This window comes from Felis catus, chromosome C1 (genome assembly GCF_018350175.1).
Source record: "Felis catus isolate Fca126 chromosome C1, F.catus_Fca126_mat1.0, whole genome shotgun sequence".
NCBI lineage: Eukaryota > Metazoa > Chordata > Mammalia > Carnivora > Felidae > Felis > Felis catus.
This window is the reverse complement of record NC_058375.1, coordinates 36,902,366-36,927,169: the sequence shown is the minus strand read 5'-3', so window position 1 is coordinate 36,927,169 and position 24,804 is coordinate 36,902,366. Positions and strand designations below refer to the sequence as shown.

The 24,804-nt window shown below is 53.9% G+C and overlaps 1 protein-coding gene and 1 long non-coding RNA gene across 3 annotated transcripts in view; one reads left to right on the top strand and one right to left on the bottom strand.

The window, feature by feature from the left end:
- Nucleotides 1-17,825, bottom strand: part of DMBX1 (diencephalon/mesencephalon homeobox 1) — a 23,440-nt gene extending 5,615 nt beyond the window's left edge. Inside the window, exons 1-2 of one of the 2 annotated variants that reach the window (XM_045035751.1) lie at nucleotides 17,688-17,825; nucleotides 2,826-2,991 (exon numbers count right to left, since the gene is read on the bottom strand). In XM_045035751.1, the coding sequence (XP_044891686.1) occupies nucleotides 2,826-2,979 (154 nt within the window). In that variant the 5' untranslated portion in view covers nucleotides 2,980-2,991; nucleotides 17,688-17,825. Of the gene's footprint in view, nucleotides 1-2,825; nucleotides 2,992-15,394; nucleotides 16,082-17,687 lie in introns of those variants that run through there. The other variant, XM_003990053.4, reaches the window with a different exon arrangement.
- Nucleotides 17,710-24,804, top strand: part of LOC123379598 — a 17,630-nt gene continuing 10,535 nt past the window's right edge. The window contains exon 1 of the long non-coding RNA XR_006584245.1: nucleotides 17,710-18,570. This is a non-coding gene — a long non-coding RNA (uncharacterized LOC123379598). The remainder of the gene's footprint in view (nucleotides 18,571-24,804) is intronic.

The window sequence follows — 24,804 nt, the reverse complement described above, 5'->3', positions numbered from 1 at the left end:
GGCCCTTTCCCCTTGGAAACCCCGCAACTTCTCTCCATATGGCTGGGGTTCTGAGATCTCTCCTTGCCCACGTTCACTATAAGGACCACAGAGGTCTAACTCATCTCCATGAACAGCTGTCAGGAATATGACTGAGAGCAGTCTTCCTCGTTTGGTTTGAGGGTGTATGGGTAGATAGGTGGACATTGCCCTAAGATCCTCAAAGTCCTAGGATGCTGAGCATAATATTCTGAGACCACATGATGCTAATAATCTGTTTACCAGTGTCACAAAGGTTATAACATCCTATAACCCTTAGATTCTGGATACCAACAGAATATTGGCCCCTGACCGTGAGAAGCCAGGCTGGCAGCAGGGATGGTATCTGCAAGGTCTAGTTAGGTGAGGTCTGACTGGTACACAATTCACTGGCACTTGATTCCATGTCCTCTGCGTATGACTCTGAGGATCCAAGTTGGCCTAAGAGTCTCTGATAGCAAGACCTGAGGCTCCTGCTCTTATGTCTCCTCAAAAGAAAGCCCGGCACTGGCAGGGCCCTCAGAGCACGGGAAAGTTTTTGCATCTAGTCTTGGCCCTTTTGGCTGCTTCCTCAAAGGACAAAAAAGACTAGGTTCTAACCACTGCTTGGATGGGAGACAGAGCTAATGGACTGTTGATTCTACCGTCCTGCTCACATGCTGGTGACATGAAAACCACTGAGGATAGAGATCTGCCTAGGGCTGGTGTCTAGGATCCAGCCCTTCTGCTTGACCACATCCTGGTGGATGGACAGTAACCTCTCTCCCCTGCCTCCCATAGCCCATAAATGGATCCTGGACTGCCTGTATTGAAGCGAACCTGAGCTGGGTAAGCCTCTGATAGGGCTGCCAGAGTCCTTCCCCTGTACTCCAGGGACTGGGGAGTCATCCACGGTGCTCTAAATGGGGAAGGAGGCAACTGGGTATCCAGAAAGGCTACCTTTGGGTTGCTCCTTCTTCAGTTTAGAGGGAGCCCTGAACCTCTCACAAACTGGCACTAATCCCAGCCTGGACTGAGCTCACACTGGTTACCTGGGGACTGGGGACCCCTCGGTCAGCTGAACCCTGGTTGAGGGAGCAGCGGCTCAGCACCCTGCTGCTGGCTCCAGGGGCCATACGGGTGGGTGATCACAGGGGAGGCCGGGCTGTCTGTACCGTCAGCAAAACTTTCTGCCAGAAGGCGAGGCCTCCAAACAAAGGCCCACCTAGAGCTCATGTCCTTCCTTCTTAAGAATTAAGAGAATTGGGGTGGAGTGCTAAATGTTCCCGTTCCTCTGCCCCCACCAGCAGAGAGGAGCCTCCACCCCCTGCCTCCTCTCTGGGTCTAGAGCACAGTGAGGAGCTGGTGTCACCACCAGGTTCGGGATAGGGAATCCACTCCAAATCAGAGATGCAGCCATAGCCAGGACAGGACTGTACCCACATTCCCACACTGGAGACTTATGCCCCACACTGATCTAAAGAAGACAACCAGGGGCCCAGGGATTTTGTTCACTGAGCCCTGCCCCAAGGCCCCGCAGGGTCTCAAGGAGTGGAAATGACTGCCCCGCCCTCCCCCAGGCCGACACCTCTTCCCAGGCAGGGTCCTCATATCCCATCCCTTTTCTGTGCCCCTGCTCATGCTGGTGCCCTCACCAGTCATTCCTTTTTAAGGCCTGGCTCCTCCCCCACAGCCTGCGGGAAGGCTGCTCTGACTACACCAGATGCCGCTGCTCTGAGCTGCCCCGCCACTGAATCTTAGCCACACTCCTGTCGTGCTCTTCTATGGCTCTGTGAGCACCTGGTCTCCCTGGGGGTGCCCTGAAGTCCTCTGAGTACTGCCTGGCACAGGGCAGTGAACCCACATGGGTTCACTAGCTGCTCAAGGTTTGATCTGAGACAGGAGAGAAAGGGCGGCCCCACCTCCCGGGAATCATGCCCCTCACCTATGCGGTCACATCCTCCTCACACCCAGCGAGGGGCTACAGGGCAGGGCAGCAAATCAGTAGAAGGGAGACCGGGACACAGGACTGCAGCTCCCTCATGGGCCCTTACCTTGGGACTTGAGGAATAATGACTTCTGAGCACTTACCAATCTCTGCTGAATCCTTTGCCTATGTTACCTCAAATAACTTCCCGATCATCCTATTGTCCCCTCTGATTAAAGGGGACACAGGCTCAGAGAGGAGAGGTGAATGTGCAGACCCCCAATAACTACAGACCTGGGGCTCCGAAGCTTATATTTTTAGCCCTAGTGTCATGTTCAAACCCTCCAGCCCCATCCCCACCTAGATTTGACCTCTCTGAGCCTCAGTTTCCTTGTCCATAAAATGGAGATAATAACCTCCTTTATCGGGGTTGGATTTGATGCACAGAGAAAGCCTCACACAGCACCTGGCACACAACCAGCTGTTATTACTTGTATGACTCCCTGTGCCTGAAATACCCTCTCCCGGGCACTCCACTCCTCTTGCAGCGACTCAAGGCGAGTCCCTTACCCTCCCGCCTCAGTCTTCATCTGCAAGATAGGCAGAGAGGCGGATGAGTCCCTCCCTCATGGGGTCGTTAAGGGAATCCAAAGGCCAGGGCAGCACCAGTGCCCAGCACAGTCCTGGCAAACAAGGAGCGCTCTGGATGGTCACACATAGATTTTAAATTGATGCCTTTCTGTGTTGCTAAGTGACCTGGGTCTTCCATAGCCTCCCAGAGTAAAATTTCCCAGTGCTCCCTCCCTCCTGTCTTCAACTTCCAGAGCCTCCTCCCCCAGACCTCTCCTCCACCGCAGGCCCCACGGTTCTGTCCCCAAGGTCCCATCTCCATGGCCCTTACCAGCCAGGCGCTCAGCCAGTGTAAGCGCATGCACCGATGGCCGGTAGTCGGGGGCGTGCTGGGCCTGCTGGGCCGCCTGCTGGTGCAGGTTGTACATGGCGCTGAGTGAGTTCATGGCGTGCAGCGAGTAGCCATTCACCCCGTAGTGCTGCATCGCGGCGTGCGCCTGCGGATGGGGAAGAGGAGAGGAGACCTGAACCAGGGTATCACACTCCACCCTGGGGTAGACATCCCTAGCCTAGACCTTGGGTGTTCACCTCACCCCCGAGAGCTTCTGCCCCTCCATCAGAAAGTGGCCTGGGCTCTGGGCTCTGGAGTCAGACTGCCCGGGCTGGAATCTCAACTCTACCACTTAGGAGCTTTGTGACTTTTGGGCAAGTCACTTAACTTCTCTGCCCCTCCGTTTCTCCATCTGCAAAATGGGGCTAATAAGAGAAGTCTTTACAATAGGGCCTGGCACACAGTATGTGCTAAAAAATGTCAGTCACTGTGATTTATCAGTCCAATTGCTGCTTTATGCAGCCATCTCCATTTAGTCACCCAGGCACTTTCTTATCTGTGCCTTCACTGATTCTCTCACACACGTATTATTTACTCAACACCTACTGAGGCCCACATGGGGCCAAGTCCAGAGCTGGACTGGGGACACTGAGGCACTTGCTCTGAGATAATGGATTAAAACCTTAATGCGCTACACAGACAAAAGGACACTATTGTTATGACTGGTATATATTCACTACCATTACCTCCCTCTATTTATCATTTTCCCAAGAGCAACGAACCCCATTTACAGATGAGTCTACCAAGGCTTAGAGAAAGAGCAGTGACATGTTGAGGCCACACAGCCAATCCAGGGCCCAGCCCGCCCACACTGCTTCAGCTTCATTTTTTGGTGGCTAATTTATCATCCTTCCTGCTGAGACGGCCCAGCTCAGCACAAGGCTGCCAAGGTCCTATCAGCCCCAGGTCTCCTCTGGACCCTCACAGTCCTCATCTGAGTGCCCACCTGTGTTGGCCTGAAGTGTCGTTTTTGGAACGTGACCCAATGTCTGCAGGCTCCCAAAGACACATAGGTGCTTCCTGTGTCCTGGGCATGGGAGGGAACGGGGGAGGGTTGGCGCAACGGCAGGTCCATTTGGTAAGAGGAAGAACTTGCCCAAGTGTCTCAGCTCCCCACCCTCGCTGACGTAGACACTCAGGCTATACGTGACCAAACATCCACAGCACACACACGCACACACGTTTCATGCCCAAATACACACACATGGACATTCTCAGCGAGGCACTCACAGAAGTAGTCATGGTCACACACAAACTCAGCAAATTTACAAATTCTATGTCATTATTCCCCATGGCTCTGCACACAGACATTCTCACGGGTATCTATCCACGCAGCAGATATATCTACACACAAACATTACACTCACACACATTTATATATTACACATATTCATTCAATAAATATGTATTAAGCATCCACCTACTAAGTGACCAAACAAAGTCTTTGCCTTCGTAGAATTTACATTCCAAGGGAGGAGGACTACAAAATAACAAATAAATATAGGTACTAATGCCAGACAGAAACAAGTGCTCCGAAGAAAAATAAGACAGAGGAGGAGAATAACAAGAGGAAAAGGGAAGATTGTTGTGGAACACGTGGTCAAGAAAGGCACTCTGGGGGCGCCTGGGTGGCGTAGTCGGTTAAGCGTCCGACTTCAGCCAGGTCACGATCTTGCGGTCCGTGAGTTCGAGCCCCGCGTCAGGCTCTGGGCTGACGGCTCAGAGCCTGGAGCCTGCTTCCGATTCTGTGTCTCCCTCTCTCTGCCCCTCCCCCGTTCATGCTCTGTCTCTCTCTGTCCCAAAAATAAATAAACGTTGAAGAAAGGCACTCTGCTGTTTGGAGTAAGCCATGCAAAGTTCTGGAGGGAAAGCTTTCCAGGCAGAAGGAACAGCAAGGATGAAGGCCCTGAGGCATGAAGAAGCTTGGCGTTTATGTGGAACAGCAAGACAGCCAGGGTAGCTGGAACACAGAGAGGGAACGAGCGAGTGGAGGGAGAGGAGAGGCCAGACCCCAAAGAGCTTCACGGCTCCATTGCAAGGAGTTCGAATTTTACCCCCACCATGATGGGAAGCTCCTGGAGGGTCTTGACTGAAGAGGAACATGATACAATTTGTCATTAAAAGCTCACTTTGGCTGCAGAGAACAGCCTGCAGAGAGTAAAGAAGAAAAGTGGAGAGACCAGGTCACTGCAGAAGGCCAGGCCAGCAACTAGGTGCCTTCCGCTAGGCGGGAGGGGGGAGGTGGTGAGAAGTAGTGAGATTCAGGACATGTTTTTCTGAATTTGTTTTTTAATATTTTCTTAAGTTTATTTACTTTTGACAGAGACAGAGTGCGACCATGAGCTGGGGAGGTGGAGAGAGAGAGAGAGAGAGAGAGAGAGACACAGAATCTGAAACAGGCTCCAGGCTCTGAGCTGTCAGCACAGAGCCTGATGCGGGGCTCGAACTCACGAACCATGAGATCATGACCTGGGCCAAAGTCGGACGCTAAACCGACTGAGCCACCCAGGCTCCCCCCCACCCTTATTTTAGAGAGAGAGTGCGCGTGCGTGCACACACACACACACACATACAGAAGTGGGGGAAGGGAGGGTCAGAGAGAGAGGGGGACAGATGATCTGAAGCAGGCTCCATGCTGAGCCCCAACAAACCATCATGAACCACGACGAACCAAGATCATGACCCGAGCCAAAGTCTAACCTGAGCTGAAGTTAGACGCTTAACCACTCTATTGACTGAGCCACCCAGGCACCCCAGGTTCAGGACATATTTTGATGGTAAAATGGACATGATTGTGATAGGTTAGTTATAAGATGTGAGGGAAAGAGGTCAAAAAAGGATGACTGGGGGTGCCTGGCTGGCTCAGTCAGTAGAGAATGCCACTCTTGATCTCGAGGTTATGAGTTCAAGCCCCATGTTGGGCATAGAACCTACTTAAAAAAAAAAAAAAAAAAGGTTAACTCAAATTTTTGGCCTGAGCAACTGAGTAAAGATGGGCCTTTTCCTGAATCAGAAACACTGAGGGAGAAGGGGGTCTGGGGAGGGGGCAATGGAAATCATGGTTTTGGGGGTGGGTATGCTAAGTGTGAAAATAGGGATCCAACTTCCAAGTAAGGATGCTGAATTAGCAGTTGCATATACAAGCCAGGAGCTGAGGGCAGGATTTATAGATACCTGACCTGACACTCCCACAAAATACCTCCCAACAACATTTACTTAAAGAAGCCCACTCTACACACTATAAACATGACCCCAAAGGCAGAGATCTAAGAGGGAAGAAGGACAGACATGGTGACATAGTGTTTAAATATTGTATAATAGAGGGGTGCCTGGGTGGCTCAGCCTGGAGCCTGCTTCAGATTCGTTGTCTCCCTTTCCGTCTGTCTCTCTGTCTCTCTGTCTCTCTCCCCCCCTCTTTCAAAATTAAATAAACATTAAAAAAATGTAAATACTGGGGCACCTGGGTGGCTCAGGAGGTTAAGCCTCCGGCTTGGGCTCAGGTCATGACCTCACGGTTTGCGAGTTTGAGCTCCACGTCAGGCTCTGTGCTGACAGCTCAGAGCCTAGAGCCTGCTTCGGATTCTGTGTCTCCCTCTCTCTCTCTCTCTCTCTCTCTGCCCCCCGCCCTCCGCTCACACTCTGTCTCCCTCTCTTTCTCTCAAAGATAAACATTTTTAAAATTTAATTTAAATACTGTATAATAGAATATACCATAAACAAAGCTAAAAGGCAAACAACAAACCTGGAAAAATATTTACCATATATATGACATAGCAAAATTGATAAAAATAAATAACACAAATAAAAATAAGAGAACATCCATAATATATAAAAAGCTCTTCTATAGAAACAAAAAGATGGTCACCTTAAAAGACAGCAAAGTAACTAAAGAGACAACTTATTAGGAAAAACACAAATAGCCATCTGATCTATGACAAAAAGCTTAGCCTTCCTTGTAACCAAAGAAATAAAAATAGGAACCGTAAGTCACAATATTTTTCACCAATCAGATTAGCAAATATGAAAAAAAAAATTATTACCCAGGATTATCTAGAGGAGTAGAAAATGATCCCTTCCTCCTCCGACTTTGCTGACAAAAGAGCTTTAGTTCCTAGCATCAAAAGCCTTTAGAAAGAGCATCATTTGACTCAATGATTCCATTTCCAGAAATATATCCTTCAAATATGCAGAGATGTATGTCCAGGAATGTTTATCACAGCCCTGCTTACGATGGTAAGCAACTGGAAACTTCACTGTCCATCAAGAGAGGGTTAGTTCAGTAAATGAGGGGACAGTCATGCCCGCAATGGAATACAGTGCCACAGTCTGAAACAATGATATGGATCTGTATGTGCTGATGTTCACAATATATCGTTGAGTGGAAGAAATAGGTAACAGTACGCATGATATGATCCCATTTTTGTAATGTATGTATAAATATGCATAGAAAAGAAGTCTAGAAGGTTATACCCTGAAATGTTAACGGGGGTTATCTCTGGGAGATAGCAGATGGGATTACTGGTGATTTCCACATTTATATATTTTTTTCTTTCTTTCCTTTTTTGAGGGAGGAGTTGGGGAGGGTTATCCACATGTTTCAGTGGATGTGGGGATGGAGCCAGGCCCCAGGATGTGTCACAGGCTCCAGGTGGGGAAGACGGAACAGAGTTTAGAAGTAATTTTATCCATCCCCTTCCCCCACCTCTGCAGGGCTCTGTTGCTTTAAAACTCATTGCTGTTGATGTGGTGACATTTTAATTGACTTAATTATTGCTGATCTCACAGCTTTTGATGCACGACAAGTCTTTATTAACTAAAGCCAAGAGAGGTACCTCTCTCGGCGCCACAACTGCCCCAGCTCACTGGTCCTCTGAAGGTCTCCAAGACCTTCCCTGTCTGGCCTCTGCCCACCCCTTCAGCCTGATGCCCTCCCTCTCCCCAGCACCCAGCAATCTCCGATTACCTGCCACTCCCTCTTGTCACCTCCATGCCTTTGCTGCTGCTGGGCCCTCCACCTGAAACACCATTCCCTTCCACCCCCTTCACCTGACAAATCCCTCCCTCTCCATCAAGACCTAGTTCAACCTCCTTGGAAACAGGGCCTTTCCCAACTCATCCCTAAGAAGGTATCTCTCTTCTCTCTAGGCTCCAGATAACTAAGCTCGGGTCAGGGAAATGATGATAACAATAACAAGAAAGCAACGAAAACAACTCCTGTTTACTGAACACACTCTCTGAGCCCTTGCTCACCACACAAAGCACCTTCCATGGCTTTTCTTCTTCTAGCACCTGAATCGGAATAGTGTGGTGATACTCCTACCTCCCTTACTAGACTGGGCTCCTTGAGGGTAAAAGGCGTATCTCATGCATTTCTGGACTCCCCACCCCAGCCCAGATCACAAGGTCTGGCACAGAGGCACGGCTCAGGAGATGAGGATTGGATGAATAAATTAATAATAACAACTATTTATAAAGTGCCTTGGATACATCAGCAGCCATCTCCATCAATCCTCCCAGCTCCATGGGAGGTAGGGACTGTTTTTATCAGATGCGGAAAAAGGAAGGTGAGAACGACTGTTGAATTTGTTAAAGGGCAAGCAGCTAGGAAGTGGTGGAACAGGTTTTCACAGTGAGGTTCTTCCCACCAGCTAGTGTTTCCTAACCCCAGTCACGCAGGCTCTTACTCCGGCATGTTCCATTCCCTGACTCCCAGCATCTCTGATTTGATCCAAGGCAACAGGACGACAGCAGAGAAAAAGCACATCTCCCCAGTGTGCATGCTCATGCATGCATGTGTGTGTCCGTGTCTCCACGTGTGTATAAATGTGTGTGTGCGTGTGTTGTGAGATGAGGCTGCGTGTGAGCCCAAATCTTGACAGCCGAGCTCCTCTCCCCCCAGCCTCACACTCCTCCTCACTCCAGGTGGACATCAGGGCCCCAGATCTGTGGACGCCACTTACCACCCGAGCTACACACATGTGGTAGCACACAGCGTGCAGTTCATCTCAGTGTTCATGTGTGCCCATGTCTGTGTGATTGGCCACATACCTGCATGTGTATCTATCTGTGTCTACGTGCGTATGTGCAGTTATTTATGTCTCTGTGTGTGCACGTCTGGGGGCCCATGTGCATGAATGAATGTATGTGTGTGTGTATGATCAGAGGAGCATACACTAAATGGGACCCTCAGAAAAAGGTCTGAGGGAAGACAAGAGAGAAGCACGAGGAGGAAAAAGGGGAAAAACCAAGGAGATGGAGTTGATGCAGAGAGACAGAAAGAGCAACGCGGAGAAAATGAATAGATTTGTCCTCTCCATTTTTTGTTTCGGCAACACCTAGCACAGAGCCTGGTACACAGCCAGCGTTCAGTAACTAATAAATGCTGAATGGATGACAAAGAACCAGAGGCTAAGAGAGGTGAGGGAATAGTGAAAGAAGCAGGGCCACCATAATGGGCTATGGCCCTCAGGCCAGAAAATGGACACTTAGAGCCCCAGTCCCACCACCTCCTTTGTCCCCATGACCTGAAGCCAGGGTTTGGGGAGAACCCTGCTCAATGTGCCCTTTTCCAGCAATCAGGGCAGCCCAGACCTGGCCCCGGGGTCCTCAGCCAGGCCCAGTGGCTGGAACACCACCCACATCCAGGTCCCATGGTGAGGCCAAGAGCCACCCAAGCTGGAGTCCTGCAGAGCCTGTGGGAGCCTCTGAACAGGGCCCTGCACTCCTGGCCCCAGGCCGGGCCCTGCACGGGCTCAGCCCACTGCACACTCCAAACAGAATCAATTATATATTTAAAAGGTGCCGCCCCGCAATTCCTGGCGAGCCAGGAGAGCCATCCATCACGGCGCGGCCGCGTTTCACAAGCTGTCGAATTGTGCTTACATTGGTTAAAAGAATCTTTATATTTCATTAAGCAAGCAGATCGGCGGATCTCCCGCCACAGGCGCCATATAGATGGCTTTAATTTTCCAAATCTGCAAATGCATCCGTTATGTCCCCGCGTCGCTGCTGGCTGCGGCCTAATGCCCAGCCAATCGAAGAATCAAGCAGAATTTTATTAGGGGGCATTTTTTATAAATTAACAGCAGGACCGCTAGGAAACCACACGCAAGGCGTCTTTGATTAACAGGAAAGTGGACCCCTCCTTCGGTCACACCCAGCTCAGCACCCCCACAGACCCACGCCATCTCTCTTCACCTCTTCCTCTCCTGTTCTGAACTTTTAATTCCCCCTCAGTTTCTTCTCATTCCCACACACGGTGGGGAGCAGGGCAGAACAACTTTGTTTAAAGGGAAGGAAAGAAAGCAGGAGGGGAGGAACCAACATTCTCCGAGGACTTGCCTCCTCTGTTGCAAGCCTGGTCAGACACATTATCTCATTAACAATGACAGCTTCCTTTCAGTGACACCCACTGTGAGCCAAGCCCCCTTCTCACTCACCAGCTTCAGCACAAGCCGACTGGGTAGGAATTATTGTCCCCATTATATGAATGAGAAAACTGAGACTCAGGGAGGTAAAACCACCTGCTCCAGGTCCCACCGTTGTTAAGTGGTAGAGGCAGGACAGGAAGCCCAGGTCACTGAGGATCTATCTGGGATTCATCTCCAAAGTGTGGCCCAGGAATTGGCCCTAGTGAGGGCTAGTCCTGGGTGTCAATGGCAGCAGGAAGGATTGAAGGGAGACTGTTGCTACAGACTTCCTTCCCTGAGAAATGCCGCCCTTCAGCCCCACAGGATCCCCGGTGATCCTCTGTGGGGAGAGGCCCCCTGCAGCCGTCCTTCCTACCTAGCAGTTTGGAGACCAACAGGCCTTTTGCTTGGCAGGTAGCAGAACATAAATACACAAGCCCAGGAGCACCACGCCAGAGCTCCTGCCCCAACCCCAGGGTGCTGTGTGACCTTGGCAAGGGTCCTCCCTACTACTGACCAAATGGCTGCCCCAGAAGGGAAAGAAATCTCAATCATGAGAAGTGTGTAACCCAGGGCTGGCCAGCCACCTGAGGGAGGCTAAGGAGGAAAGATTCCTTCATATGTGTGCATGTGTGTGCATACGTGTGTGTGTGTGTGTGTGTGTGTGTGTGTGTGTGTGTGTGTGTTAGAGCGTGGAAGCTAAAGACTTCCAGCTCTGAGCAGGTGAGCCCAAGATTTTAAGAGAAGCTCTGTGCCTGGCACATGCCGGATACTCAACTGCGGTAACTTCACCAATTTCTTACCTCAACTCTATGAAGGAGGCACTATTGTCATCTCTACTTTACAGAGGAGGGATTGAGGCTCAAGGGAGGTGAGTTACCCTTGGCTGACCTGTTTGGGAACTGGAATGGCTGAGCCCCCATCCTAATAAGTGCCCCTATTCCCACATCAGTCCTTAGTTCTGAGTTGTCCAGAAAGAGCAATGGGAGCATATGCTGTATGGGGGCCACCGAGAGCCCGGCCCTGCCCTGAGCAAGGAGCCTGCAGCCACCAGGTCTGAGGGCAGACTTGAGATGAAGCATCCCTAGCTGCTCCCTCTCAGATGCTGTTTTACAGCTTCACTCTCAGGTCACAGCTGAACCCTCCAACTCCAAAAGTCTCCACCGTCAGCATCAGGTACTCAAAGGTGCAGAGAGCCCAGGAACCAGCCACTTTGTCGCCTTGCCAGGGGCCAGATTCCCCCACGCATGGCCTCCCTCCCAAGGGGATGGGCCAGGGCACCAACAAATCAGTGACTCAAGGTGGCCAGCAAGACCACAGGAAATGGCCAAGGACACATTCTAGAGACACATCTAAGGGCTAATGGCTGGAAACGTGGCATCATTCGCTTCTGGGTGTCTAAGAGCTAGGGAATCTAGGGCACATGCCCCTCCCTGAGATCCTCATCCCCTGGATTGCCAACCCCAGCCCCACCGCTCCTATCAGTGCACATTTAAACCTGTTTCCATGTCCCCCTTTTAAAACAAAAGGACTCATCTCTCAGAACAGTTCTCTCTGGTCCCTTCAAAGACAACTTTCTTGAAAGCCATTTCCAAATTCATCATTTCCACTCTGGGAACACTGTTCCTCCACCAGCATTACCTGAAAAACTCCTGATCCCTCACACTAGGCTTAGGCACCCCCTTCTCCTGGAAGCCTCCCCTGACACCCCAGCCTGGGTCAGGTGACTTCTCTGAACTCCTATCATAGCATTACCTCACCAGATTATAGTTAGTTGTCCATCTGCCTGCCCTTCACCCAAGATATAATAATAACTATTTTTACCAGCCATCCTGATAGAGACCTGACAGGCAGCATCTCATTTAATCCTCATAACAAATTCATAATTCCCATTTGTCTGATAAGGGACCTGAGACTCAGAGAGGTGAAGTCATTTGCCCAAAGCCACACAGCTAAGCAGCTTAGCCAGGATGAAATCCAGGGAGTCCAATTCCACAGTGCTGAGTCTAACTCAATGCTCACCAAGAACTCATCAGTTAGGGGTCTCCTACAGGGCAAGATCTGGCTCCGGAGCCAGTACTCAGTACCTAGCAGAGGGGACATTAGATGCTCATTCCTCAAGTAAAGAGAGCCACTGTTGGTCAGGTAATGGACTCTGGGGTAATGTAAGGAGTTCCAGCCCCATTCTAGGGGAATGGTCAGATAGTCAGATGCCCTGGAGAAGAGACCAGCGTTAGGAGATGTGATAAGGGCAGTAGAGCCCAGAACTGAGTGAGCCAAGGCCCAGAGTCCCCCTCCTCACTTGCCTGCCCTATCCCACTGCATCAGGAAAGACCGCATGTCCCCACCAGAAGCCAAACCACCTTCTGGCCATAGCTGTGACCTTGACCTTGCCACAGACTGAGCTCTGACCCTGTACCAAATGGAGCCCTGGCCACTGCTCTCACCTTGGCCATGCCCCACCCCCCAGTGGCATTTGATACAGGTACCATGACCCCACATTGCTACCACTAATCCCACACTGCTTGATCCATGTGGGTAGGGAATGGGCTGTTGTTGAGGTCCAGAAATCCCAACGGCCCCCTTCAGCTGCGGGCCCCCAAAGCGGTCCTGGATTTGGAGCCAAAGAGCTCAGGTGGGCCTCAGGGTTTGTAGCTTTGCAAGGGTCAGATCAGATGGGATGCTGGTCTCTTGGCACCTAGAGCTCATCAGTTCCTCAAAGGAGATTCTTACCTCCCCTCTTAGTTTAGGGATGGGGAATGCCCGCCAGTGTGGAGATCTCCAGGGTCTGAGGTAGGTCTCAGGACAGACCCCACCCCCATGGCCCTCTGGAGGAGCCCAGGAGCTTAGTTCTCTACACAAACTGTTATCCATTAACATCCAATTATCCCTTGGTCCGAGCCATTAATTATAAATCAGAAGCTAATTGGGGTAATTAGCCCCCCGCAGGCTAATGGGCTGAGACTAAGGGAGGCCACTCTGCCTACCCTCCTCTGGTTTTCTGAGGTGCTTAATGTTGGGGGGGGGGCAAAGAAATCAGGCGGCTGGAGTTAATTTTAAGGCAGTGAAATGCGGCAGAGAGAAGGAGAAAAGATGAGAGAGGCTGATTTTTGTTCTTTTTTCTCAAGATCCCGTGCAGCGTGGGCTCTTGAGGACAGTCTGTTGCAGGGGAGGCCTGACCGCGGGCCCTGGGAGTAGAACTCGAAATAATTGCTGGATTCTCCACTTCTTTTCCAGCACAGATGCAGCTAGAACATGAGGGAAGACCGAAGAGACTTGGTCAGAGCCAGGGTGGTGCAGAGGCGGCGGTCAGCATGTTCCCGCCTCTCCCGGGCGAGAGGAGGCAGTCTTGCTCGCCCGGTGCGCCCCGGACCAGAGTTCCGGCGGGGACGAGTGGGCTTCCCCGCGCTCGTCCAGACCCAGGCCCGTGCCGGTGCAGAGGAACACGGACTGCGGCGTCCCTGCGGAGCCGCTGCTCCAAGCCCGGCTCTGGGTCTCGGACCGCGAGAGGAACTCGGGAAGGAGTGCGTCGTGCCTGCTCCGAGAGCCTGGTTCCCGCCCTGCGCGCAGACGAATGCCGCCGGGATACAACCAAACCCTGGAGGATAGAGCTGTGGAGGCTGGAAGCCGGCTCCAGTGACCTGGACGCACTGAAGTAACACCCTCAGCGGCACAGGCTGACCCGCAAGGAGTGACCCCGTCTGGGAAAGGCACTCCGGCCTGGTTGTCGCGGATCCATACAACTCTCCACTTTGCCGCCGCCGGTAACCTGGCTTAAGTTCGAAAATCAGTCGGAGCCAGAGCTGTGATTCCGTGTCTGTGTGAGCTGGGATCTCCGCCCATCCGGCAGCAGTGGGGCTGTGTTAAATAAGTTGTCCGAAGAACGGACGAGTCACTAAACAGCAAGAGAGATCGCTGAGTGGCAGGGGGCCGGACGGGATAACGGAGGACGCGGCTCAGTGCCGTTCTTACTGAAAGGGAAACTGAGGCCAAGGAGGAGCAGTGACTCACCCGAGGTCAGAGATGAGGGGTACTCAGTGCAGGACGAAGGTCCAGACCGGACCATACGCTCCGCTAGAAGCTCACCCGCCTCCCCCTAGCACCCCTCCCTACTGCGCCCGCCCGCTCTGTAATGGGCTTTGGCGGGCGGCGGCGGCGTCGCCCCGGGCCTTGATTAGATATTTATTGCTGTCATTTACATGGGCACCGCAGGGCGGCCGAGCGGGACTGCGGGGAAGGGGCGGGGGAGGAGGAGAGGAATGGGAACGAGAGGGAGGGGGGGTTGGCTCCACAGGGACCAGAGATCCGGAGAGAGCAGGCCCGGGAATTGGGAGCGCAGCGGCCAGACGCCAGTCATAGACGCACAGGCCCTTGGGCTGCACCGCTAAAGTGGGAGAAGTGGGTTGTTGCGCATCCCAGCGTTGGGGGGCAGGGGGGACGGTGCATGCGTATGTGTGATGTGCAGTGAGTGTCCGTGTGAGTTTAACCAGTGTGTACCTGTGTCTGTCAGAGGGGTTTTGTGAGTGTGCATCCGGCAGATCTGCCTGTGTGCTCCTAAGTGTGTGTGTTCCTCTACCTGTGTAACTTCTCACCTGGGTGTATTTTAGCTACCCCTAGCCCAGGTAACTCTAACCCATGCGTCTGACTCTGTGTGGCAGTCAGCATATGTGTGTCTGTGTGGCTCCGTGTGTGTGTGTGTGTGTGTGTGTGTGTGTGCGCGTGTGCGCGCACGCGCGTGCAGGATTAGTACAGAGATGGAGGTGGGAGTCTGTGCCCCTTGGTCAGGTTCTCCCCTTTGCCTCCTCAACCTACAGCCAGGGTCAGGGTACTCCAGTCTCCCAGAACCCAGGCTTCAGGGAAGCTGGCAAAGAGGGCTGTAACTGATCCCTCATTCCTAGTCCACAATAGCGTTGGCCCCCAGGGGCCCTGGAAACTGTTTCCTGCTCAAGATCCACCAGGCAGAGTGTGAGTGGGTGTGCCAGGTCTCCAGAGCAAGTCGTTTGTATCTGAGCAGAGAAATGGCTCCAACTGCATGACCACACTGGATGCCACTCGTGAAAGTGGCAGTGACAGGGTGCAGGGGCCCCCCCAGACACTCACCCGTTCCTCTTGAAGCTGACCCGCAAGCCGGCCCACAGGCAGAACCCATCCAGAGGCCCAGGGTGGTCGCCTTCCCGGTTGACTTCGCCTGGAGCGGGTTTCCACTCCTCTGCACCTTTGCCCTGTTCGGATTTCCACTCGGGGTTTGTTGCAACCGCAGCCAGGTTCTCAGGTGGTAGCAGGAGTCCCCGACGGAAAGGTCTGCAGGGGTGGGGGTGGTTACCCCTATCCTGAGTAGGGATTCCCTGCTTCTGATCCAAAGACTGTGTCTACCCCAGCCACAGAGGAGAGAGATTTGAACCAATTATCTGGATAATTTGCTCTCACTAGGTAGCAAATTCGATTTTTTTCTGACCGCCTTCACACACATAAGCACAGCTGGCTGGCAGAGAGGGGAGGACTAAATTCACCGTCCTTAGGTCAGACTGCTTTCCCTTTTGGGGAGGACTGGAAATGCGGGGACGTGAAACGCGAATCCCTGCAAAATTGAAAACAACTCACTCCACCCCACCTAAAACTAATAGACGACAAGACCTCCCAGGGAGATAACTAGACTCGGCCAACCCGCCTGCAGCGCACAGGATCCAGAGCTCTCAAGAGTGGAAGAGACAGCGGCCGCCCCGCCGTCGCGGCGGCGAACTGGGAACTTGCAGTTTCCAGGGCTTCGGCGCGAACCACCTCCGCGGTGCGAACTGCCTTCCCCCGACCCCCACCCCCACCTCTGCAAGGCCCACCGAGTCTGCAAAGCCCTCCTCTCCTCCCGAAGTCCTTAAACCAGGGGAGCCTCAGAAAACAAGCACAGGCTGAGCTGGCCAAGGGCCTCTGCAGACTTTTCTAAAACGAAAAAGGGCGCCCAGTGTCCCGGGCAGAACCGGCCCTGAGACTGCGCGGGAGACTGCGCGGGTCCCCTGCTTGGGGGGATTCCAAAACCGAAAGAAGACAAAAAGGCCGAGGATCCCAGCACCCCATCCAGACCTCCTTATTGAACATCCAGCCCAAAGAGCTCCCCTCCTGCCGCCGCCAGAATCCAGAAAAGTTCGATCCCCAATTTCGGGTTGAATTTGGAGGAGGAAAGGTTGCGCCTAGGCACCCCACCGCACCACCGGGGCCGTCGCGGCCCCAGCGCAGAGCCCGGGAACTTGTGACGGGTGACAAAGTTAAGCTATGGGTGTCCCGGGACACCGCCTATTCCCGTCCAGAACCGGATCACGGCCACCCGGGGTGGGAGGCCCAAAGACGAGAGACCATGGCAGCTCCCTAGCCCCTTGACCTCTCCTCCCAATGCACCGTGAGAGCCGCTCCAGGGACTAGACCCAGCCTGCGGTTCCCCGCCTGAGCTCACCCGACCCACGCCAGCCAGGGCCGCAGAAGGCAAAAACGAATTCTACGGGACTGGGCCCACCGCGCCCCAAACATCCACCTGAAGTACCCTAGCCCAAGGTCGCATTTACGCAGACAGAGGTAGACTGAGCGCTGAACAATCCCTAACTGGAAAATTCGTGCAGAATCGCAATCCCGAGAGAAAAGGCGCACTCGCCGGCGGCGGAGTTTGAGCCGGAGCCGCGCGGGCGGGACCTGAGCCGGATCCCGGGTAATTTCCCGGGCACCGAGGGGTTCACCAGGCGGCGTGAACTCCGAAGCCGGGGAGGCGTGGGCAGCCCCTGCGCTCCCCAAGCGGGAACCTGGGCTTCGGGCCGCGCCCCCTCCCCAGCCTGGGCCCCGGGCTTCTCGAAGCCCGGGGCGCATCTGCTCCGCATTACCCCGGCCACCTCCTCCCCGCCCCCCTCCAAACTGAGAAGGATTTGTCTCCGCTTAATATCCAAACCTTTTTTGTATTTTTTTTTTCAAGGGCGAAGTAATATCTTCCAAATGAGGCAAAACCGTGACGGATCTGAAGCGTTCTCTGCGGGTGCCTGCGTCTCCGCGGGCCAAGCTTCCGTCTCGGCCGCGGCGTGTTTCTGCCCACGGCTCTCCTCTCTCTTTCTGACTCGGAATTTCGAGTTCTGCGCGCTCTGACTCCGTTTTCAGCCCTGGGTATCGTTCCCTCTGTCTGACCCTGTGTGTCTCCCTCTCTCCTCGAATCTGCGTCTATGGCCTTCCCTTCTGCTTCCTCTGTCCCTGCGCAGTCTGTCTTGTCTCCAAGTCCCTGACCGCAAGCAAACTTTCCAATCCTCCCAGCTGGTACTGGACTGCAGGACCACAGGAGGGGAGGCGGTCCCCAGAGTTCTCGGGCCGTGTCCTCCCCGCCCCGCTCCCCTCCCGACCCGGCCCCATCGGCTCCGCCCGCTCGCACCTGGTCTCCCGGGCCACGCCGCCGCCGCCGCTGCCATCTACGCGCGCCGCGGCCGAGGCTGGAGTTTTAAACGGCGTTTCCCGGGCGCCCGGCGCGGGCCCACGCGATCCCTAATGGCCCCGGTGGCTGCCAATCACGCGTCGCTCCCGCCCCCGCCCCGCCCCACCCTGCTGGTGCAGTGGAACCACTCTTGGCCTAGGACGCGAGGGTCCCACCGTCGGTGGGTCTGTGGGCCCGGCCAGCGTCCGTCAGCTTCTCCGAATCTTCATCTTTCGGTCTTCCAGTCCCGGGATCTCTGCGTCTCTCGGTTCTGCAAAAGCCGCAGGCCAATTCCTGGGACGAGGAGGGGTCTTGACAAACCTTTCCCTCAAAAGGCCGCACCCGCGACTGGGGGCTTAGCGCCAGAATTAGTGGAGCTGGCATGGGGGCGCTCTGGCTGACCCCCGCCCCCCACCGTCCCTCCAAGATGGGTCCTGAGCTGCGCGCGCACACAGACACGCACTCTCCCTACGGGTCCCACACCACCGGCCGCCCTGCCGTCCCCGCGCCACCACAGCACCCTACAACCCGAAATCAGCACTCGCCGCTCACGCACTCAGCCCATACACAGGATGGCGCTCCTAACCGCCGGCCTCCTGTCTGGCAAGCTGGAGGCCTCTTCGAGAGGCTGTGGATGTGGGACTCAGCTTCCCACGCAGCACACGCACCTGTTTCAAGGGGGACAGACACCCGGTTCCTGGCCCACATGGGGAAAATCCTGGGCCTGGGGCCCTCGCATTCCTGCCAGTGCCCTACTCCCTGCAGGCAGGACCGGCTCACAGGAAGAAGACGTTTGGGAGCCGCCTTTGGGGCCAGGTGGTGAAGGAGCCCAGCCTTCTGAAAGGTGTGTCTGAGGTGCGTGCCAGAGGGACAGGTTAACGCAGACGCTACTGGTGGTGCCCAAGTGACGACTGATCGTGTTGAGGCTGTCCGTGGAGGTGACTAGAGAGGCACTTGGCCAAGTGTGTGTAGGATGTAGGGTGCATACAGTGTGTGTCCCTGTGTGGCTGGGATTCTGTGCAGTCTGTCTCTGGCCACAGTGGTAGCAACGGCGAGTCAGATATAGAGTGTGTCCTTGTAACCAGTGCTCCCAGGACCGCAAGTCCATGTGTAATTGTGGCCGTAAGTCCTTTCTGTGTGTATAACCAATCATTGTGCAATTGTGAGTCCAAGCATGATTGTGGATCCAGGTGACTGCGTGTAAGACAGACACAGGATGAGCACATGGTCTTAAACTTGGGGCTGGAGCAGCTGGACCCTGGTTCTGGCATTCCCTCCAGTAAGAGTAGCTTCTGGGAGCTGGGCTGTTTACTTAGAGGCAAAGGCACAAAGAGGTGGGAGGTGTTGGCTGCCTGATGCTACCAGTAAGTTTCAGAGTCCTGGAATGGGTAGAGGAGGTCAAGAATTTGGGCCTGGGCAGGGCAGAAGGGGCCATGGATAGATTTGAGGATTGATCCCCAGGCAGAGTTAGGGGCTGAGTGCCTCAGGCGGGGGGGGGGGGGGGGGGGGGGGGGGTAGGGAGTGGTGGGCCTCAGAAGGGAGGGGAGAGGAGGGGGCGGTAAGAGGATTAGGCTGCTTAGACCCTTCTCTCCCACCAGGATCCCCCACCCCCACCCCAAAGCTCCAGAAAAGATTTCTTCTGCCAAAGCAAAACCGTTTAGGCTCCATTTAAAGGGACAAGAAAGGTGGAGGCGGGGGCTTTAAATAACCTTTTAATTTCCCTTCAGGGATCCAGCCCTGTGAGGGAGGGGAGAGAGGAGGAGGGAAGCGAGGGAAGGGGGGGGGTACCTAAGCCTGTCTCTTTGGCTTAAATTATCCAGACTTTGGCCAGGCCCTCCACAAGCAGGACAAATGGTGGGAAGGACACTGCGCCCCCACCTGGCTGCCCTCCACACACAAACACATGTGCAAAGATCATCCTGGAGAAAATTGTAACCCCCTACACACATATACAGTCATTCAGTCACACACAGAGACCTAGATATGAGTGCACACGTGGAGCATCCCATTTAGAGATGCACAAATGAAGTCCCTTCTGTGTAGCACAGATGTGGAATCCCTCTCTCCCAGCCTCAAGCCATCTCTGCTTGGTGGTAGCAGGAGGGTTTGCTGAGGGCACTCCCCCCCCCCCCCAGGAGGAATCCTGGCTTCATTTGGGACTCCCTTCCCGGTAGGAAGGGGCTTCATCTTTCTTTGCCCAGGGACCCAGCTCTCCAATTCATCCCCCCTTAGTCCTTGCCTCAGACAAGACAGGGGCTGCCAGGCAGACTGAAGGGGTGGAGACCCCAACCCAGCCAGGGCCTGACTTGGGGCCAGGTCTGCCAGGCCCAGACTTGCAGAGCAAGACTGTTGAGGATAGCACAGGTTCTGCTGGTGAACCCAGTGCTACTGAGGGTTCCAGGTGATGGGAGCACCTGCTCCTTGAGGGAAATTGTCTGCCATACAGACTCTGAGGCCAGCTGGGGAAACCCCTCTTATCTCAGGGCCTGCCAGTGCCAGCTGTCCCAGTCCCAGAGGTGTGGAGGTGGAGGCTGGGTGGCCAGTATATCTCAAGCCTCGTGGAACACACTGGGCCTTCACAGACTGGAATTCCTAGGCACCTGGAGAATCCCGCACTGCCTTGCGGGGACACACAGGCCTCCACACAAGGGGACGATGTGGAAATCGTCTCTGTCATATTCCCACCCTGGTGTACTTCCACAGACATTGCAGCACAGTGTTGGGCTCTGAGTTGATTGTGGATTCTTTTTTTAAAATGTTTATTATTTTTGAGAGAGAGAGAGACAGAGCATGAGTGGGGGAGGGGAAGAGAGAGAGGGAGACGCGGAATCCCAGGCAGGCTCCAGTCTCTGAGCTGTCAGCACAGAACCCTATTGTGGGGCTCGAACCCATGAACCTTAAGATCATGACCTGAGCTGAAGTCCGACGCTTAAAGACTGAGACACCCAGGCGTCCTGATTGTGGATTGGTATGGAGGCAGGGCAAAATCCCTGGCACATGCTGGGATAGAAAGAGAGGAAAATGGGGTGGAGGGAAAAGGGGAAGGTGTCCTTTAGGAAGGTGGGGGGGGTGATGGGGAGCTTGGCAACCCACAAGGTGGGTGGGTTTTACTGATTTAACAAAATGATTCTAAAGGTGCCACCGTCTAGACAGGAGCTAAAAAGTAGAAATGATTCAGGGCCTCCCACCCGGGGTTGCTCCTGGAACCTCCCCACCCTCCCCGCTTACCCCAGGGGTGGGGGTGGGGGTGTCTGTGGCTGACACCTTCAAAGGGCTTAAAAGGAAGGCGTCCCCAGACTGGTTGGGGTCCCGCCCCTAATAGACTTTCCTGGGCTGCTGGGGCTGGGAGTGGAGGAAGCAGTGCATTTCGGGATGTGGTTGTATGTTTGTGTGCATTCGTTATCCTGTGAGTTTATGTGTGTATGAGTAGTTATGTGTATATACTCCTGTATTTGTGTATAACATATGTGTGTGCATGTTTAAATATGTAATATATGAATGCAGACTGTGCCTTTGTGTAGGGGGGGGAGAGGGGAAAGGGGGTGTTGGGGAAGATGTTTCTAAATTGGACCAAGGTAGTGGGTAGGCAAGGGATGGGTTAATTTGGGAACTTGGGAAAACTGGGTGCTCACAGGTCTGGAAACTCTGAGACCACCGGTCCCAGCCATCTGTGCAGAAAGATCTGGGAAATGAGGGTCGGAGGTTCCCTAAAGCCCCATCTCTGAGCTCGGTTTAGAGAGCAATGCCAAATCAACCCCCCCCCCCCATACTCGCCCCACACACACATATACATACATTCTGAAAGAGAACTCTAAGCCTCCTTGGCCATTCACAGCTCGAGAGCAAAGGGGGCAGGCGCCGATGAGGCCACTCTGTAGGAGCCCCCAGATCCCCGAATTGCAGGAACACACCCGGCTGCCATGGAAGAGGCTCGCCAGGCAGATTTGTGACCGTGCCCCTCCATGCTCCTTCCCGGAGCCCCACTTTCCCCTGCGTCCCTATGAGCCGGGATTCAGTGGAGGGGGGGGCCTGTGTCCTGGTTCCAGATGGGGGGCGCGGGGCCCACTCCCCAGTCCGACCCCACGGCTGGCGCTCCCCGGGGCAGTAGCTAGGTGGTGGGCGGCTTAGAGCTAATTCGAGAGTTAATGGCGGCGGCCCGGCCCCCCGCGGCCCCCTCCGCCCCCCACACCCCCCACCCTCGGGCAGGGCCGCGGGCCGCCCGCATCTGCGCGGTCCGCGGCGATTCATCATCTTGATCCATGGCGCGCGCTGACGGCGGCCCCGGCCGCGCTGACAAGACTAACAAAGCAATTTGCCACGAGCCATCTCCTGGACAGGTTATTAGCGCGGCCGCCGCTTAAAGAGCCCTCCCCCCAACCCCAACCCCAGCGCAGGGCAGCTACCTGCTCTGCCCCTTCCCTCCGATGGCCTACTGCCCCTCGGCGGCGTTCAAAGATACCCACTGCCCATATCCCTGGCCTCCTCCAACCACCCCAGAGTACCCCCACCCCCCCCAACACACACTCACCCTGCTAATTTTCCGTGCATTCCTGCCTCCCCTAGCGGGGGTCCATACCTGGCCCACCGGCTCCTGCCCCCACCCAGCTCCCCCAATCCCCTCAGTACTCCTGGCCCCTTCCCACCATCTATCAGCTTTATTCCCAATACTACCTGAATTGTCCCTCACCTTCTTACTCCCAGTGGGTCTCCCCATTTCTTCTGAACACCCTCCTCACCTCCTCTACCCACCCCCTTGCCATCAGAGATTGGAAAACCCTACTCATTCCCAGATTTGGGGGGAGAGGTGTGTCCTACTGTGCTTTTGAATTTCCTCCAACCACTTTTGCCCCCAGGTGGCCTTACTGTGGGGGTTGGGGTGGCCAGCTGGGTGCCTGAGGAGGTGAGAGGACACTCTGACTTCTCCAAGGGTACCTTGATGAGGGACGTGGTAAGTTGAACGGAGTTTCTCTGAGGAGAGGCTATGCATGCCAGGGGGAAATGTTGGTCCCCATCCAAACAGAGGCTCAGAGAAATTCAGGGCCAGACAGCAGGTCAGTGCAGAAGAGGTTACTGGAGCCAGGTGTGTGGCCTCCCAGGCCTGGGCTTCATCCCTGGCTGCATCCCGTCTGGAAATAAAGGAGGCCAAAAGATCAGGGTGCCCTCCCTAAGCGACTCCTCTCCCACCTGCAGTGAGGAGTGGAGAGACCTATAAATGAAAGTAGGTGTGCTTGGCCAGATTTATCTATATATGATAGATAATAAGGGAGAAGAGCATTCTGCACATTCAGATCCCCAAAAGCAAAATGACTATTTGGTCATTTCAGACCGAAGTCTTCCTTTAAAAAATTCCTTAGGCAGGGTGGATGTGGTCTGGTTCTTTAGATATACAGCAGGTCCATGTGAAGGGACTCCATGCGCACTAGGTGAGCTCCCGGGTGTGTGTGTCTGTGTGCATGGATAAAGCCAAGTGTGAGACATGTGTGTACTTGCATAGGTGGGGTGTGCCAAGTGTGTCCCTCTGAATATATGTGTGTGTTGGAGGCTGAGTGTGTCCTTTCAGGTGTACATGGAGGCCTGGGAGGGGCCAACGTGTGGCATATATGTGAAAATGTCTGTGCATACCTAGGGTAACTGGCTTCGAACCAGGAAGGAGCCCCGCCCCACTCTTCTCTTAGATCCTCAACATTCCCAAACTGGCAGCCTCTGTACCTGGGTGATGCGGAGAGAGACATGGCCCTGCTCTGAGAGCCTGCCGGAGCTTCTTTGGAGGGATTTAGATATAGGAGGGGACATTCTATCTAAAGGACAGGAGGTCTTGAACCTCTACCATGACCCAGGTTGGTGCTGAGTGCCCAGGGAGGGGCAGGGGAATGGGCCATGTACCAGGAAGCTGGCGGTCTTCTTTTCCTCTAGCCAGCCAGGCCATGTCTTCACCCGCAGGGAGACCCAGCTCTGTCGCTGCCTGCGCCACCACTGCGTCCCTGACGTGAAATATGGGGGGCGCAGGCCGCGCTGGGGAGATTTGTCATCTGTGCTCAGCGGGTGACTCTATCTGCAGACTATTAGAGTATAAAATATATTTTACAAGAGTTTTAGCTACAGGTGACTTGCTCTTTATTACTAGATGTGGGCAAAATCAATACTTCTGTAACTAAAAGATCATTTATTTTGCTTTTTGAAACATTTTTCAACAGGGGCACTGGCTAAGCTTGCAAAGCTATGATTAAGAGTTATGGTGGCTCCTGTTTCCCTTAACCCTTTAAGGACCGCAGCCCAGGCGCTCCTAGTGCTGGTACCTGCCCATGGAAAGCCAGACGCACATCCCAATTACAGCAGACACAGACACACTGACTGAAGTGTACATGCCCCCATGCTGATAAAACCATCGTGCAGACACCCAGATTCTCACATATGTGTACATACACTCTCCCCAGGTACACACAGAAATATAGCAGCAAATACATTCCTTCCCGCCCAGAAACCCACAAATCAATTGCACATGTGCATGAGTGCATGCTACATGAAAGCCACCAGCACATATGTCTACATACAAATTTCTCCCACCTCATGTCCTAACACATTCACACATACACACCATGACCCTCAGATGTGCACAATCACGTTGTGCTAACTTGTGACTCCGGGTCAGTGGCCAGCCAAAAATGGGGACTCTGAAAGGGGGTTGGAAGATGCTGAAGGGGGGCAGGTTTCTCCTGAATGAAGTTTTGGCCACTATTGGGCAAGGAATGGAGAGAGGCCAGGAATGTCAGAGCCCAAAGATGGGATCTGTGGAAACTGGGCCCTACTCCAGTCAGCCCAGCTCTCCTCAAGCACTCATCCGCATGACTGCCCTGTACCCCCAACTAAAGCAGAGGGTGTAGCTTTTCTGTATAGGAAAGCTGACGTCACATAATTCTGTCAACACTGTTCATTGGTGAACACCCCTGGCCTGGGTGGGTTCAGAATGATTAAGTGGCCACGTGCCATTTCCAGAATGGCATCACCTAACCAGACTGGACTGTGACCATTGTCTGATTCAGCAAATCAGCATTAGCTCATTGTTATTTAACTCGGGGCT